General features: G+C 35.6%; 1 protein-coding gene across 1 annotated transcript; it reads right to left on the bottom strand.

Annotated features, from left to right (window-relative positions):
• Window positions 1-6,534: 6,534 nt before the first annotated feature.
• LOC126810784 (zinc finger protein 883) lies at window positions 6,535-11,926 on the bottom strand. The gene is made up of 2 exons (XM_050536095.2): window positions 11,531-11,926; window positions 6,535-10,516 (listed from the first exon to the last, which is right to left on the bottom strand). The coding sequence occupies exons 1-2, from the start codon at window positions 11,531-11,533 to the stop codon at window positions 8,675-8,677; spliced, it is 1,845 nt and encodes a 614-aa protein (XP_050392052.1). The 5' UTR covers window positions 11,534-11,926; the 3' UTR covers window positions 6,535-8,674.
• Between the last annotated feature and the right edge of the window lie 273 nt (window positions 11,927-12,199).

Below are 12,199 nucleotides of genomic sequence, written 5' to 3' on the forward strand. Positions count from 1 at the left end.
AATTACATAAAAACTTGTTAGATAATAATAACTCTAACACTTACCCCAAGAGGTTAAAAAAATACCAGTTCAAGTCATTTATTACAACACTGGTGTAAAACAGCAGACGGCAAGAAGAGAATTTCTTTTAAGGTTTTTAGATTTAGTTTTAAGGCTTAAAATGATTGTTTTATCCATATATGGCCAAAACGTAAGACAAAGAAATGTAGATCGCAGACCTGCTAATTTACGAGAAATTTTAGGAAATTTCGAATGAATCATGATCAAATGAGACTACAAAAATTCAACATAGATCCTAGTTACTTCCTGGAAGTGGTTAGTCTTCCCCAATTACCTTTCGTTTGGTGTTTTTCTTTTGGTTGGCAAGCTCATACAAAGAATTGAATGCGTTAGAACAGAAGACAAAAACAAAGTGTAACATTTAAAAATAACACTAGTGTTATAGTTTTTTTTTTATTTTCCACCAGTGTTAACACTGGTATTAAACTAGTTTAGAAACTGGTGTAAACACTAGTGCTAAATCGAGAGGCTCGGGTTAAGGCACTGAAAAGAACACCAGTTATACACCACAACAACACAACCTTAACACAAGTGTAGCACGGGACTTGAATTGACCACATATGTGATAGAACTGGTTAAACACGCACCAGAGGATATCTGAGCATTCAAAAAAGTAATTGAATGTCACCAGATGAGGGACAACGTGAAAAATAGAAATAGCCCGTACATTCCCTTGTTTTTATTCATTCTATATTTATTAAAAACATGGTAATGCATGGCCATTTTCTATTTTATTTTATTTTCTCTTAACTAGCGACATTCAATTCTTTTTATAAATTGTCAGATATCCTCTAACAACTTTGGGTCTTCGAGAAAATTACCAGTTAGCAGAAATTCGTTCATGTATCTGTTATCGCTCGTTACTTCAGTCAATTAGATAGAAGAATAACTCGTGTTTTCCTTTTGCTATTGTCACTTCCGTTTCTTGAAATCTTAGTTACGCATCTACCGTAGCAATGATCTCTGTGTTAAAATTAATTTGGAACCATACCCTATCAGCTAAAAAAGGAATCAAAGTTGTCCATCATATTTGAAAATAAACCTGTCTATTGGGGTCACTGGGGGGGGGGGGGGGTCTGAAGCGCAGAAACCAGGTAATATTCTCTTCTGAGGGGTACCTTTTTTATAGGTCAATTGTGGCACCATGCTCACGAGAGAAGAATTTTGTCCGCCATACTTGAAATAAATCAGTCTTCTACCGGGATTTCTTTATGTGTTCGGATTGGAACCGGTTCTGGAGTAGGAACCCAGGGGATTTTTTGTTCTGAAGTGGTGTTTTATTTACTTTGGGACCATACCATATCAGCTGAAAAAGTTGTCCGTCATATTTGAAATCAATCTACGTACTCGGGTCACTAGGGGGCGTTCTGAAGCCAGAAGCCAGGGGATTTTTTGTTCTGAAGGGCACTTTTAAAGTTTGCCTTAGCAACGTGGACATATATGTAGCGAAGATTAACTTTGTCCGCACAAATTTGAAGTAAATCGACCCTTTCCGCAATTTCGGTGGCGTACATACAGCCCCTACCCCCAGGGGATGTGCAACTTAATAATTCCCATTGTGATCATCGACCTTCATGGTGCCTCCGTTAGGCATATAGAAATGGTTCCACTACTGATGTCTTCCGCCTTACCCCAGCCACAGTAGTGACTCGTCCTACGGAGTTCCTTTGCGCAAGTTTTTTTTAGTCAAATGACAACAAAATGTTTACTGGCCTTACACATAAACTGGCCCTAAATTGTACTGCACATAGCTTAACATATCAAAAACCAATTCCCATTGAAATAAAGGTGGAATCTTACCGCATAATTATATGATTTGATGAAACCCAACTGTAACCCGAAATTTGGCTAGATTTCATCTGGCTGGTGTCATGGCGGCTTACATTAAAAGAAATGCCGCTTTGAAAATGTAGAACGCATTACCACAAAGAAAAACTGTTCAATATATATTTTAGTGGTTCAGTCTTCACTATTTATGATAGAATTACCTATGTCAATACAAACTGTTGACAATAAGTGTTTTTGAACCTATTTGTACTTGCGTAAGTAGTTTTAGACTGTATCAATATTGTAGGGTTAAACACAGTTTAACAGTACGACATTTGTAGCTATTAGGCATATTGCCAAAGTGCATTCAAAATCATCAGAAAACACTATACTTATTAGCAAATAAAATCAACTAGTTATGAGAATCTAACATACTAATGTCGCTCTCACCCGAGAGCCTCAAATTTATTTTTTTTTCTTTAGAAACAAAAATATGTTATTACTAAGTTCTGTACAAAGGTATTGTTTCATGTGGGGAAAACTATCGATTTAACATACAGCTCTGAATGAATGGATCTGGTGAATGAATCATTGGCTAAGACGTTCTTAATTCTATGCCATGCCTCGCTCTCGAGGAGAAGGTCGATATCATTGGTTATTTCCAAATATGGTAGGGTTAGGCAAAATTTGATTGGTTTATGTGTTTTAGAGAGCGGACACCGCCTAAAATATAGCAGGAGGTTGTAGTATAAAGCCACGTGGGGATGTTAGACTTTTCATTATTGCAGTTTGCTTTAAAGAGTTAACTAAGTGATTTCTCAATATCATACGACTTACTACAATTTCATCACTACCTGAATTATACCGAGGAATTTTCTAGAAAGAAGAAAAATGTCTGTCGTTTTACCAATCATCAACCTGTACAATGGTGAAGTCTGTCAAGAACAGATAGAAGAGGGGACGGCTTTCCCCGGAGCAGCTCTAAAATTAGAAGGAGTCTACGTACTGAGTGGTCCACGTGGTCTTTTACAGAAGAGGCCGACAGAAAGTTTTAAACAGTGGGTCTACAATGAGAAGACCGGTCGGCACTGAAGAGCCCCAAAGATTTCGAATCACGTTTGGATGTGCTCTTCTCGAAAAAAAGCTTGGGTCTTTAACAGTGGGAGGACCCGGAGAAAACCCACGAGGTTGGACAGGCGATCCTACTCCTTGTCACGTACAACAGGGGGCGAAATAAAAGGCTGGACAAGAAACAATTGATGTCCAACAAGAAGCGGGTATTCCAAGAAACGGAGCTCGACCGTGTCTCAAAGAATTAACTATTGAGGAGCTTAATTATCTCAAATGATTCTTATTGTTTCAAAATATCATCAAATATTGCAATATTCTAAACAAGAAACTATAGATAGGAACATTCCTTTTTAATTGATGATTATAATTCAAGACCGCTTTCATATATTATATTATCATTAATTTATTTATTTATTTGAATATTATAATTAAATTCCTTATTTGGAAAGCCAAAGAAATATCAATTTATTTATTCCCTACAATTTAATGTGGTAAAAGATAAATTGCTCAACTTTATAGTCAATATGGGTATTATTTATTGTTTTTTCATATTATGAGATAATTGTTTTTATTTACATATTGTTCATTTAAATAAAATTCTTCTTTTACAATGAAATAAATTTTATTTGCCCTATGTGAGATATTTGAAAGGAATGGCTGGATTTGGGAGTTAGCATTTGAGAGAAGAAATTGGTTGAAGATTATAAACATGCTATGATAAATACAGTAAACAGGTATTGTCAGGAGAAGGTTACAAGATGTTGGGTTAGGGTTAGGGTTGCCATGAGATGGTTACAAGATGTGGGGTTAGGGCTGTGAGTTGGGGTTGGGAGAGATAGAGAGAGAAATGGGGTTTAACATCAGCTCGACACAAACTAGGTAATTTCGGGACTAACATATGGTTTATTTTTTTATTTCAATAATTCGCTCGAGCGTAGGGGTCTTTAGCAGTGGGAGGAAACCGGAGGAAACCCACGAGGTTGGCCAGGCGACTCTACACCTTTTCACGTACAACCCGGATATTAACAGTCTTTCCCTTTTAAATATTCTTAAAAAATGGCTATGTTCAGGTTGAGAGCGCGCCCCCCTTAATATGATTGTGCCAACGTTTACTAATAATTTGGGGAAAGCTGGTTTAATTACCTTTCAGAATATATATCTAGTTGGATGTTCAGAATTTTGTACGAGGATCCGAATTTTGACCTTTTTAATATGATTGTGCCAACTTTTATTAATAATATTTGGAAAGCTTACTTAATTATTCTTCACTTTATGTAGTTGGATGCTCAAAATTTGATGGTTCTAGTTTTGACTGGGAATATTAACAGTCTTGCACTTTAAAATATTGAAAAACTGGCGACTTTTAGGATACGAGTGCGCCCCTTTAATATCATTGTGCCAACGGTTATGAATAATATTTGGAAAGCTTGTTTTATTACCTTTCAGAACATATGAAGTAAGATGCTAAGAATTGTGTACGATAATCTGAAATTACACCTCAATTCTGAGCTAAAGAAATAGCTTAATATTGTAGTAGTGTACGGTATAATATATCCTACTTTCATTTTATACATGTAACGTTGGATTTTATTGGTTGATAAATATGGATGAGTTTGGGCGAATCTGGTCTTTATTCTGAATATGTTGCCATCGAAAAGGTTGCAAGCTTCATTGGTCGAATCCGCCGCAAGGCGAATAGGTTGCCAATTTGTGTTCTAACCTTAAAGCGGAAATTGCAAATTTTTAAGTTATATTTTTAAAATTTATTAAAATAAAGCCTGAAAATAGATGGTATCCATAAACAGTCCTACCTTGTTAAAGAATAATCCTATTAATCCTATAATTCACTATTGCCAGCTGAGAAATTGGCAAAAATATCATTTTCCTCTTCATTTTCAAACGTTTGAATATCGCTACTCCATGGTGGAGAAGAGAAAACAAGGGAGGTAATTGGGAGGTAATTGTGTTATTATTTCCTGTGTAAATGAATCTTAAGTGTGAGAATGACACCTATGATCGTATAATTGTGAGTTGACAACCTATTGAGCAAAAGACATGGAAATAATTACGTTTTGACTTTCTTAGAAAATTTGCAATTTCCGCTTTAATCCTGGACCTAGCCCTAATGCTTACTCTAACCCTAACCTACAATCTTGCCAACAATCATGTGCCCTAACCTTATTTACATCTCAGTCACCTTGACTATATCTTGAGTAGGCCTTAAGTAATAATAGCTGCTCAATATAGGGCCTACATTTGGCAAGGGCCTATTACAACTTTTGCACAAGCCTGAATACATTTACTCTTTCTAGCGTACCTGATACCACGTTTTCTTAGTAACGGGGATTGACATGGCATATGTTTACCCTTTCTAGAAAACCTGAGCCCACTTAGTAGGGAGGAGTTGACATAGTATTCCTACTCTTTCTCTTTCACAGATTGTTTCACAGAGGATTACGAAAGTCTTCTAATATCTCTGTAAAAGATGCCGCCAGGCATGTGACGTCACATCACGCGGTGTCAATCATTGGATCAGTAGCGCATGTATTGTTGACATAAGACTTTACTGGTTTGGGCAGAATGGTGCCTTTTACTCATTTTAAAACCCATTTAAACTAAATAGGACATTTTACTTACAAATACTTCAAACACCTTTATTTTTCTAATGCTTAAAATAAAATGTTCTAGAATTTAATTTGTAGAAGGAAAAAAGTTAATATTTGGGGCTCATTAAGCCACATCGATGTCATCCCTATCAGTGATTGTAGCGGCCAAGCGTATATTCACTGCTGATCAGCGTGATGTTGAAGCTCTACATATAGACTATCATAACAGATGACATAACTAAAAGTATTGCTTGATGATGTGTTTAACAGATGACATAACTACAAGAAAATGTATTATTGCTTGATGATGTGTTTACTTGAAATATACATGTACATAGGTGGGAGAGAGAGAGAGAAATGGGGTTTAACGTCCACTCGACACAAACTAGGTCATTTCGGGACTAACATATGGTTTAATTTTATTTCAATAAATCGCTTGCGCATAGGGGTCTTTAGCAGTGGGGGGAAACCGGAGGATCCGGAGAAAACCCACGAGGTTGGACAGGCGACCCTACTCCTTGTCACGTACAACCGGGGATTCGAAACCACGCCAGTTGACTCAATGGCAGGCTTTATGATACAGCGCGCACGTGCTAACCATTCGGCCATCCAACCTCCCTTGTATATAGGTAATATCCATCATGATTAACCAGTCACTAATAACGTTGGCTCACTAACTTCAAGATCCTGTGATTAATCCCTGATGCTGGCTGAGAAAGTCCATGAGGATTTGTCATTGGTAGTAGGACAGAGGGCCTGGAAAGGTTGAATGTATAGTCCTTCGGATGGGACAAGAAAAAACTGAGGTTCTGTACTTACTGGTAAAAGAACCCTTGTACTTAACAGAATTCTTGCCCATGACATTCATGCGTTCCCTTTTCTCTATTACTTTCTTCTTTTGTTCGTGGAGCTTAATGTACATTTCCATCTACGGGTGATAGCAATCCTGCCATTTTATATACATGTAGTGTTTAATCATTGGTCAACAGGCTTCATAATGTTTAAAAAATAATAATTCCCCACACGTAACTCAGGAATATATATTTTTATTTAACTATTATACGTGTATACTGTATGTATAACTACGTGCGTAACATACAAGTAATAATAAAGATAAGATTTACATACAGTTAATTCATCATACAGAGAGAGAGAGAGAGAGAGAGAGAGAGAGAGAGAGAGATGGGGTTTACCCTCCACAAGGTCTGTGTCCACAAGGTTTTACAGACGACCCTACTCCTTGTCATGTACAAGCGGGGAAGCTAAGCCACGTCTACTGACTCAATGACAGACCTTATATTGAATCATGCATGCGTTAACCAAGAATAAATCTATATAACATACAATATCCGGGCTGTCGGTAATTTTTCACAGATGATTATTGATTAGCAGCACTGCTAATCAAAAAGTCCAATTTTGTCAAATTTGATTAGCAAATTTAAAAATTGATTAGTAGTATTTCAGTTTCAACATAAATGACCTAAATAACAAGATTATTTTAATTTATAACAAATGATTAGATTTCTAAGAATTTTAGCACTGCTACTGGTAGCTGTGCACATTTCTGAATGTAGACTTTTGGTTAGGCCTTACATGTATGTCTGAAGCCAATTTCGTCTGCTTTTTATCATGTGTTATTATTTTTGTTAAATCGGAAGCACACAGTATTTTACGAATAATCTCGATTAACTAGACGCACGCGATATAAACAATAATATTTTACAGGAATTCTTACTTTGATTTCTCATTTTACAATACGTTTACACATATTTATCTTTTGTATTTTATTTACAATACGTGGAGGAAACACTGAATTTATTTTTTTCAAATTGAATACTGATATAATTACTCGAAAATGACATGTCTCACAACGCGAGTGGTACTACTTGATTCACTATTTCTGGTTTAATAGTTATGTCCCTGTATTATATAGTATAATGAATTAAGTCTGGGTAATTTGAGAAGAAAACGTCACACGGAGAATTCCGTTTTGTTTATAAAATTTATTTCATGTTTTATATATGTTGAAAGTGTTGAGAAATGTGGATAAATCTTTGTGTCAATATCCAAAATGACAGGCATGTTAATGATTCGCAGTTACTGCGAATCAAAAACGTTAGAATTTAATTTTTGATTAGCAACGGACAAAATATATATCGCAAATTGCACTGCGATACTGGTTGTCGGCAGCCCTGACATGTGCATGCCACTTTGCTCATGTACATGTACATGTAATAAAGCTACAAACAACTTATATTTACCAGAAATAATAACTTTCAGATGTCACTAAATGAAATGGGGTTTAACGTCCTACTGGTCTGCTCTGACTGGGCTTATGAAGACAGGCATACTGTACACCATACAGTGTACAATGGCCTACTCTTATATCGAATTCCAACTGCCAATGGATCTTTAATGTCCTGCACCCCTCACAAGAGGAAACCACGCCTGAAAATCCTGGTGAACTTTCTCAGCCAACACCAGGAGCGAACCTGCAAGTGTGTGGTACAGTCTAACATGAAAACATCCAAATATCATAAGCCTGTTCATTAACAATTTCATTGTAATTCTAAAATATTTATCATTTGTTCACTAACAATTTTTTTTTAATAATAGACTAAAATATTTACTATTTGTTCACTAACATTTTTTTTTTAATAATAGTCTAAAATATTATTTATCATTTGTTCATTAACAATTTTATTTTAATAATAGTCTAAAATATTTATCATTTGTACTAGTCTAAAATAAATAAACATACATTATGCAAGAAATGAAATGAAATGGAGTTTAACGTCCTACTGTTCTGCTCCTAAACTGGGCTAATGAAGACGGTATTATGCAAGAGCTACATGTAAATCTGCCTATTGCAGGTCTTTTCTTAGGCCTGACATGTTATATAAACTATTAATTAGACATATATTAACATGAAAAGAGTTTAATCAACTCTCGATGTCATCGCTAGCCTGCGATATTTACTGGATTAGGATCCGATCTGCTGCTCTACGCTCATTAATGATAAAATCAAGAAATGGATAATCGAGACTATGTATTTTATCAATTCAATCGCTAAATTCAGGGTTCAGAGTAAATCAAATTGACTGAAATTTTTCAGCAAATTCCCTTTACATTATCTAATTTTTAACTATTATAGTGAGAACTGCCAGCTCTTAATCACAATGTTCTTTTTTAATACTATCAACATCGGTTATAAGATTGTTATCCTGTGTATGAGTTTCCACATGGTCTTGTAAATGATCATTTCTTAAGAACGATTTACCACAAATATCACAATGATACCCTATATGTGTTCTAGCATGTTCCTGTAAACTATCACTCCGCGTAAATGATTTATCACAAATATCACAATGATACCCTATATGCGTTCTAGCATGTTCCTGTAAACTATCACTCCGCGTAAATGATTTATCACAAACATCACAATGATACCCTATATGCGTTCTAGCATGTTCCTGTAAACTATCACTCCGTGTAAATGATTTATCACAAACATCACATCTAAATGGCTTTTCACCCGTATGAGTTCGAATATGCCTCTGAAGATTTCGGCCTTCCATAAACGACCGATCACAAACACCACATTTAAAAGCTTTATGCCCGGAATGTGTTTTCATGTGTCTCTGAAGATTTCCCTTGTCTCTGAAGAATTTCTCACAAACATCACATTTGAAGGGTTTTTGCGTAGAATGAGTTTTAATGTGTTCCTGTAAATAGTCACTTCTTATGAATGATTTGCCACACTCTTCACAGTTATATGGCCTCTCACCGGTGTGAGTTCTACTATGTCTCTGTTGATTTCTCCGTTCAATGAAAGATTTCCCACAGACATTACACTTGTAGGGTTTTTCACCTGTATGCGTTCTCATGTGTCTAAGATGGTTTCCTTTATCGTTGAAGGATTTCCCACAGACATGACAATCGAAGGGTTTTTCACCTGTATGCGTTCTGTTATGAGTCTGTAAATCTCCACTCTGATTGAACGATTTTCCACAGATTTCACACTTGTAAGGTTTTTCACCTGTATGCGTTCTCATGTGTCTCATCAAATTACCTTTGTCTATGAAAGATTTTCCACAAACTCCACATTTAAAGGGCTTCTCACCTGTGTGAGTTCCCATGTGTCTCTTCAGCGTACAGCTTTCACTAAATGATTTACTACAAACATCACATTTATAGGGTTTTTCACCGGTGTGCGATTTCCTGTGTGCTTTTAAATGGTGGCCCTTGTTAAACGGTCTACCACAAATTTCACATTTATAAGGTTTCTCACCAGTGTGGATAGTGACATGTGCTTTAAGATTGCTACTCCTGGCAAATGACTTACCACAAACATCACACTCAAAGGGTTTTTCACCGGTGTGAGTTCGTTTATGTGTCTCCAGATGACCAAACTGCTTAAATGAATTACCACAAACATCGCATTTAAAAGTTTTAGGACCTTTCGGTGCTTTTGGTTCGATATCTTGGTCTATATCGCGTATCATTTTGAAGAGTGAATTCTGCATTGTCTTGGTAAAAATCTTCTCTAGTATGATCTCATCCTCTTCCTTAGGCTGAACATGTTTGGAACCATGCTTCTCTAAATCAAAAGACGATAGAAATTTTTTGTGACAAATCTTACACTCGTGGAATGTTTCAATATCACTTTTCTTCTTGTCAAATTGTAATGGGTATTTTTTGTTGCAGTCATCGCTATTTGTATCTAAATTAACATTGTCTGGACCATTTTCATAACAGTCAATGTTATTAATTTTGTTCATTTTGAACTGTACTGGAAATGCTTTGTGCATGTCAACACTGTCATCATTACTATTTACATTTGGGTCAACATGATCGGTTGTATTTTCAAAATATACAGGGCATTCGTCGTCATAGTCATCAGTTTCCTCTTCTTTAACATGAACTTTGTTGTGATTTTCTAACTCCTCATATTGTTGAAAAACTTGGGAACATACAACACACTGGTGAAATGTTTTAACATCATTATTTTCCTGTAATATATAAAAGTTATAACATAATTAGTATCCTGTAATATATAAAAGTTATAACATCATTAATAGTTTCCTGTAATATACATGCATATAAAAGTTTGAACATCATTAGTTTCCTGTAATATATAAAAGTTTTAACATCATTAGTTTCCTGTAAATTAATAAATGAACTTGAACTGGCATTTATGAACAATGAAATTATTTTTTCTTTTACCAAGTTCTGAGTTGGCAAGTAGGGGTGATGATTTTTTTGCTTGACTAAAGGGGAAATTCTGTTTTAACCATTGTGAATTTGTTCTGTTTCATGAGATGGATCTTTCCATTTTTTTCAGTTTTATATAATAATGTCTATTTTGATAATTTTAGGCCCCAAATGAGATGGAAATTTGTATTATTAAATGAGATTGTTTCAGCTATCTAGCTCGTGATGCAGTGTGCAACTATAGATTGATTCATAGGTATTTTTCATAAGCGAATTCCCAATTAGTGATCAGAACGAGGCATTCGACAGAAATTATCTACTTATCAAGAAACTATATTTGAGGTTTTTGGTGGGTATTTACAAAGATAAAATGTGAGAAATAAATTTATTTTATGAAAAATGGCCTTTCCTGCTATTTTCCATTTCAGATTATAAACACAGGTACCAGATTCTGCAATATCCGCGTTTTTCTGTGATCGTCGAAAATAATTCTAGTATTGTAATAAGCTGTCGAGGGAGAGAGATAGGGTTTAACGTCCACTCAACACAAACTAGGTCATTTCAGGACTAACACATGGCTCAACTTTATTCCAATAATTCACTTGCGCGTAGGTCTTTAGCAGAGGACACCGGAGGAAACCGAGAAAACCCACAAGGTTGCTAGGTAACCCTACTCCTTGTCATATACAACCTGGGAATCAAAGCCAGTTGACTCAGTGACAAACCTTATGATACAACGCTCACATGCTAACCTTTTCGACCATCCAACCCCACTCCAATAACAAGAAATGTATTTGAAAAGGAAATCTCACCATTCTATAGCGATAAATTAGTGCAGCGGGATCTGACCTGTATGAATTGATTATTTATTCAGATACACTGGACATACTGAAAATATAACTGTACTAATATTGTTTCAGGAATTCCATGCAATTGGTTGTTAAGACAATAAAATAGCAATAATATTTAACTAAGCTGCCAGTGTTTTATCAAGTGTTGAAGTGACAAAACTGTGTCGTTCATAATATTCCAACAAGAAATCGAACCACCACCAAGTCGTGGAAATTGTAATAAATTCTATCTGATGTACTACTGGGGTGTAAAGCTTAACTATTGTTTCATGGAAACATCCTATTGCGAAATGGGTAAAATTTATGGACAAATAGATTAGAAGCAAACTTGACGAACAAAAATGGCGTGTTCTTGGTTATAACGTCATTTCCGGTTTAGCTTTAATTAGGTTGTATCTCAATTTTAGATTCGAATCAAACAAACACGAGTAAGCCATAATCGTCGATATTCGACAGTTCTTGTATAGAATTCTGGGGAAAAAAACAAACAAAACTAGCATCATGTACCCCTTGGCAAAACAGGCCTTACAGGAGACTATTAAATTGGGGTTGTCTGCCTTTCTCACTTTCCATCTCACATTTTGGCACAAAACTGTGCTTCGCTTCTAACTGAAAGTGAAAGTCGACGAT

The sequence above is a fragment of the Patella vulgata genome, chromosome 1 (assembly GCF_932274485.2).
Source record: "Patella vulgata chromosome 1, xgPatVulg1.2, whole genome shotgun sequence".
Taxonomy (NCBI): Eukaryota; Metazoa; Mollusca; class Gastropoda; family Patellidae; genus Patella; species Patella vulgata.